Genomic DNA, 6,575 nt, shown 5'->3' with positions numbered 1-6,575 from the left:
TAGCTTGTTATTAACGAGTCATAGAAAACCAGAACGACAATATAAGCGACCAAGAAACGCAAAAGCATCATGGCAAATGAGTTCTGTGAAATCCTGCTAGGTGGAGGGAGGTTCATGAAAGAAAAAAAACATAATCATCCAGCCGAATATAGCCCGAGGATTCCAAGGATAAGGGGGTTTCGAAACCCATAAGGGGGTTTCGCAGGCAAAAATTTTCGCAATTGAATTCTTCCTTGTTCGAGAGCACCATGAAGTGACACACAGTCACAATTACGAAGTACAACAATCGCTTAGCTTTATGTGCAGCCCCGTAATAACGAAAACTGTATGATGACACATAGCATAGAAAATGGTGTGCTTGATTTTCATTGTAGCAGTGCAGCCCACCTTAATCTCGAAGACACGAGAAGTATCATAGTCGTGAGTACAAAACATGCCTGCGCGGGCTTGTCTGTATAGTTCCCCAGAAACAAATATCATTCACCGCTTTTAGGTATTCCTTTTATCTTAGTAGACCACTTCTTCATTCACGTTTCCATTCGCGTAGTATTGAAAGCTAGTTGAAACACTTTTAGTGACTGCCCATAACTAGAAAATGTTTTCCGCTATATTATCACCCGTTGTCTACTAAACTACAACGAAACTTGGCTCAATTTTGAACCTGGTACGGGTGTGGCTCATTTATTATCTGTTTCAATTTAAAACGACTTATACCTTGTTTCACCCGCCGTGGTTGCTTAGTGGCTATGGTGTTGGGCTGCTAAGCACGAGATCGCGGGATCGAATCTCGGCCACGGCGGCCGCATTTCGATGGGGGCGAAATGCGAAAACACCCGTGGTACTTCACTAGTCCTCCACTACGGCGTGCCTCATAATCAGAAAGTGGCTTTGGCACGTAAAGCCCCATAAATTAATTTTAATTTTGTTTACCTTGTTTCAAATCTGCCAAATATCTTGAATATGTGTAAGTTGAGACACTATCGGTGGTTATGATGGTGATGATGCTGATTTATTAGGAGCCCTTTCGAACCGGAGCGGGGACTCATAGTCACCTAGCCTGCTTCAGCTATTAAGGGAATGTATAGAGGCTTATCAGTTTAGCGTGCTGTCCATATCTCCTTAATACTTTCTTTCTTTCTTAAAAACCTTTATATGTACACTGTATGCCTGCCGCTCATATCAATCTATTCCGTGGTCTTTTTCCCGCGATTCTCTAAACATACGTATTTCGTCATATACAAAAGCTCCGTCACGCCCTGCTTTGTGCCTTTCCCGGTTGATATGTCTATGATTCTAAATTTATTGCCATATCTAGCTTCCAAATCACACTGTTTACTGCGAACCCGGCCCTTTCATTTTCACACTCCTGTTTTCAACTTCTGCCACCATGCGCACATCGATTTGCATTTCCCTGGAAATGTGCCTAAGTTCGCTAAGCACTTTAGATATTTGCTTCGGGATCCCTACCTTCCGTGCCTGCAGTACATTAATTACTCCTTCTATTATCACCATTAGCTGCGTTCCTTTGTTGTGTCGCCCAAGTGTTGCCTAGTATTTGCTATCACTTTCCCAACTGGTTTTCCCGGAAGCGCACTAATCTGGACTCACTCGACTACACCAATTCTCTCTCTTATCACTGCATGGTGATACATTACGCTAGTTGAAATCCCCCCCCCCCCCCATAAGAAACAAACAAACAAACTTGACGTCACTTCTCCTTGCTGCCGGATGCTGTACCTTACGTAGCAATTGCCTCCCGTTCTGTCGTAACATCACTCTTCGTTTTTTTTCTCGACTTCCGCTGCTGCCACACCGGTGTCGGCCCCTGCGTGACTGTCACTGACGTGTCTGCCGCTGCTTGTTCGCGTGGCGGTTTCGATTTCTGGGCTGTTTCTGCTTGAGAGCCAGCTCAGTCGGCGGTGTTCGCAGCGAAGGGTCCACCGTTGCTTTGCGGAATAGCGGCCTTCAACTTAATTTCTATGTTGGCTAGCTTATCTTCTACCAAACCTATCTCCCTTCTGCACGCTCTTGAGTTTCTTTTCTAGCTTCGCGACCCGCTTTGTTAGCTTATACTTCCCCTGCTCAAGACGGTCAAGTCGCGACACTGGCACACATATCCTACAGACAAAATATACCATCTTTGTCTTGCCTATCGACTCAAACCGCGGTCTTTTCAACGGGTGGAGACGCTGGCAATCCGTACAACGTACCCTAGGGCTCCTCCTACCATCTTTGTGCTGTGGTCTACACCGACGTGAAGCGTCTCTTCTGTGCCGGTTATGGCTTGGAGTTGCCTTCACGAATGCCTACTCAGCACTAATTGGAATGACTAATACTCCTGCATGTGATGTTTGCGGATGCGAGGAGAACATTGACCACTTATTGTGCCATTGTCCTCAATTTCAAGCACAAAGACAGTCTTTGTCCAACACATTGAGGACACTCGATAATCGTCCTCTGAGTGAACAGACCATATTAGAGCACCGTCCCGACCGATCATCGGCTCAGAAGGCAGTGAAGGCACTTTTGTGTTTTCTCAGAACTTCTGGTTTGCTCGAGCGACTCTAACTGAAGTGCTGTCCGTACACGTACCTACACCTTCTCTCTCCCTTCTTTCTCTTTCCCTTCTCCCATCCCCCAGTGTAGGGTAGCCAACCAGACTATTGACTGGTTAACATCCCTGCCTTTCCTGAACGCTCCTCTCTCTCTCTCTCTTGTGCTGTGGCGCCATCTAGCAGGGAAACGTCAAACACTACCATGGCTCGCTGGCGTCTTCTTTTAGGCCTAAGAGCGTCGAAGCAGACTGATTATTTCAGTATTAAAACATTGCTAATACTTTGTCCTTAGCGTGAAACGCTATAAAGTAATGGTTTGATTTGCTCCGTTATTTCTTGCAGCTATGACGGATATCAAGTAACGTGAGCGAAATGGCATCGAAACAGGCGGTACAGACGCTCTCATGTAAACAAAGTTCACTGACATAATAATCTTTGTATGCACTGAACGCAGCTGATTTAATATCTAGGGGCCGCATGCATGACACTCGTGCAGGTTGCTTACTTTTTCGCAGCCGACAGCACTTCATTGGCTTTCGTCTAATTATGCTGCTCTTCGAGACAGGGACCGCTGGGTAGGGCGCACTTACACTGCGGCGTCCAAGTTATATGGATATATTATGGACAAGCGTATGCAACGCGAGGCGAAGCAGCCACCTTACCGCCCGCATGTCGCTCAGAGGCGTTAGGAAAGTTCTCGTGGGCGAACGTAAACACAGGCATTGCCGAGGGTGGGGTTATTCCAATTGCGGTGCGGGATATACATGCACAGTTTATGCCGCCGAGCATGCATACGTATGGCAGCAACGTCGCGCGCGAGTAAGATTCTGAAGCGTGTCCGGGGTTAGTGTTACATTGGCAATTTATGTGTCCACGAAACATGCCATTACGCCGGGCTAACTGCACTGGCGTGTGTGAACGTGTGTGCAAGACAGCCATGGTGGCGTTCCTATAAGTGTTGGGCTGTGTGTTTGAAGAAACCGGACTAAAATGTGGGCGGTCAAAGTGTAGATTATTGATGGTCCCGCCTACTTTTAAAAGACATATCATGTATAAGTACTGGATGGTATAATTTGAGCGAGCAGTGGTAAAATACGGGCGCGGCCTCAATTCACAAGGGTACTTATATGAGTGTTCAGAGATTGGGAGGAAGCGACCGAGCCGATTATTGGCCGCCGCTAGTAAATGTATCCCACTTCTTTTGATAAACCTGTGTAGTCCTAAGCTGGCCGCCCTGAGTGCAAAATCGCCAGATGACGACGAAAACGCTGCTTGGAAATCCTGGCAGAAGAAATTTAACTCGTGTCATTGCGCAATCACGGTAACCGGTGTTTCTGCTGTGGTAGTCTTCGGTATAGGACGTGTATGCGTGCAGGCAGTCTCGCGGTAACGTATCATGTAGCTCTTCACATACCACGCGAAATTGAAATTGTCTAATAACAGCCGTGAATTGCTCTTACCTTTGGTTTTTTATAAACTGCCGGCCACTGGTCCTTCTCGTCATAGTACAAGAGCAGGTTCTGCGGGCCGTATTCCTGTGAACAGAAAAAGGACGTTTTGTGTTATGATGGTGGCCATAACTTCTTATAAAGCTCATTCTTCAAGAGCGATCAAGTTTTGGGTGCCCCTGGAAGGTTGTGATAGTAGTTAAGCGACCCTGGAAACATATTTTGTAACTTAGAGCTGCATTTTTCAGGCTAGTTTATTGAGCCAATTTGTACTAGAGGTTGTTTGGGGGAGAAACGATTGCTTGCGCAGTTCCGCATATTGCACCTGATTTGCGTTCCATGATTTTTTATATATCAAATAACACGACATTCTTTGTCTCCACTTTGTAAATTAGGTATTCGAGGTCGGTGGAAAAATACTGTCGCTTTCAAATTACACAGAAATGCAGCAAGAACTTATGACCTTACTTACCACTGGGTACTGGAATTCGTAAATGAAATGGCCTTGTAGTGACAAAAAGCAGAATCTCGTCAGAAATGCCCAGTTCTGCAGAGTAAAAAGTCACAATAATTAAAGCCCGGTGAAGTCCTTTACATAGTCTCACAGTATATTGTCTCCAGGTGCTTTCAGTAACAAAAGAATATCAATGAAAGACAAAATGAGAAACACAAGCTTGTTTCTATTCCTACTTCCAGACTGAAGCTCACAAATGATTTCGGTAACTTATCCTCAACTCAGAAGTAGGTGGCGTCATAGAAGCTTGCATGTAGCAAGTCTTGTTGTGCGAAAGACATAGTAGGACCTGTACAGCCTTCTAGGTCAGCGTGCCGTTATATTATTAATATAGGACAGCAGTCTATAAACCCATTTAATAGATCAGATAGTGAAGACCGCTTTTCTACATGGTGTAAAGAACCTAACTTATACGTCTCATGGATAAGCATTAAAAAAACATACATGTTATAAATACTATCGTCATATTCCTGCAACTTCCTGAAATTGAACTGATTTGTACAGATCTGTAAACTCAGGGTTTCGAAACAGCGGGATCAAAACTTATTCGACATGGAACAGTCACGTTGTGGTGAAAGCCAGTAGTAGAGCCGTGCATAAGAGAAAGAAAAGTTGTAAATGTCCACAGCAATAGCTCTGACAAGTAGTGGCTTACCTATTCCTATTTTGACGCTGATTCGTTGTGCATCGTTTTTTATCATGATCTAAGAGCTAGTGTATCGGAAGCAAAAATATATGTAAAGATGAATACTTTGTCAGCTTATTTATTTCACATAATGCCAAAACTATACAGGACGACAGCAGGAAGGGTATGTACAATAATAGTATACAAGAATAGGTATATAATACGGACAGTACAAGAGAAACGAATCACGCCAAATCGATTATCACGAGTTGTAAGATTTCAAAGCAGGTTGAACAATATTTTAACAGATACAATATTCATTGTCAATGCAATTTTGTAACACTTTTAAAAATAAATATATAGTAGTAAGTTTAGTAACAGAAGGGTCCAAGCTGTTCCACTCTGTGGTAGCAAAAGGAAAAAATAATTTCGAAAACATACAGTGTGAAACGAATATTCTGTAAGCGTTGGGTGATGGTTTTGTCTAGTTTTCCTGGCTGTATATGTCATACCGAGCGAACATTCACCAACGGGAACATTTACCCCACGGATACAGTGTCACATCACTTCAGGAAAGAAATAATGGGAAACGCCAGCCGCAACCACACATTGGAAACCGCGGTGGCCTTAGAGGACTTATATTTATTGCTGTTTACATCTTTTCTACTTCTTTCGTACCGTACACTGTTTTCGTTCACAAAAGAAACTGAGATCGTCAAAATGAACCTAGTGCCTACTCGGTAGTGCCCCCCAGATCCAAACAGGGGTGTGGGGAAGCAAAGCAGCAGAATTCAGCTTTTGCCTCACGTACTGTTATTTCCATCAGTGTAGTTCGAGAAAACTCGACCCAGCTCATTGCTGCTAGGGCTATGAGCAGTCCAAATGAGAGTGACCCTTCACTCACCTCCGAAGTCTTGAGTACCCCTCGGACAATTTTGCTGTGGCTCGTCGTTGCAAGAAACAGAAGCGGGGCGATTACCTTTGGCACAATAGCACCGATGATCATTTCAAGCGGTGTCGCGAAGCGAGGCTCACATTAAGCCAGCCAGTGGGACTGGCTCGGCTTTCGCTCACGAAGCGCACTGACACAAGTGCGCGACTTGTTTGGCGTTGAGCGCGGTCGTCATGGGGACGCCGGTGATCGAACGCCCGTCCACAGCTTGAGAACGCTTTAGTGGGCATTGAAGCTACGCTCTTGGCGTGCCGACGTTCGTTCTCGCGACAAGCTAATAATTCGACGTCTCACGCATCACTTAGCAAAGTTTTCACCCTCTTTTGGGCCTCTCGGGTTGTAGCGGCTGAATTGTAGATATAATCGATGCACACATTTTGAAATTGTTACTACATTAGGTTATTTCCGTCGCGCAGTCCTGCAGCATGAACACGTCACATATACTTGATGTTAAGTTTTGTTTTGTGTTTTTTAATTGAGG

The 6,575-nt window shown here is 44.7% G+C and overlaps 1 protein-coding gene across 2 annotated transcripts in view; it reads right to left on the bottom strand.

Moving 5' to 3' along the window:
- LOC142582870 (transmembrane protein 145-like) overlaps positions 1 to 6,218 on the bottom strand; it is a 26,604-nt gene extending 20,386 nt beyond the window's left edge. For both annotated transcript variants that reach the window (XR_012828508.1, XM_075692959.1), the window contains exons 1-3: positions 6,047 to 6,218; positions 4,476 to 4,550; positions 4,016 to 4,090 (exon numbers count right to left, since the gene is read on the bottom strand). Coding sequence is in view for 1 of the 2 variants with exons in the window: in XM_075692959.1 (XP_075549074.1) it covers positions 4,016 to 4,090; positions 4,476 to 4,550; positions 6,047 to 6,148 (252 nt within the window). In the remaining variant the exon portion in view is untranslated. The remainder of the gene's footprint in view (positions 1 to 4,015; positions 4,091 to 4,475; positions 4,551 to 6,046) is intronic.
- Between the last annotated feature and the right edge of the window lie 357 nt (positions 6,219 to 6,575).

The sequence above is a fragment of the Dermacentor variabilis genome, chromosome 5 (assembly GCF_050947875.1).
Source record: "Dermacentor variabilis isolate Ectoservices chromosome 5, ASM5094787v1, whole genome shotgun sequence".
In the NCBI taxonomy this organism is placed as follows: domain Eukaryota; kingdom Metazoa; phylum Arthropoda; class Arachnida; order Ixodida; family Ixodidae; genus Dermacentor; species Dermacentor variabilis.
The sequence above is the reverse complement of the archived record's forward strand: the minus strand, read 5'-3'. Positions and strand labels throughout refer to the sequence as shown.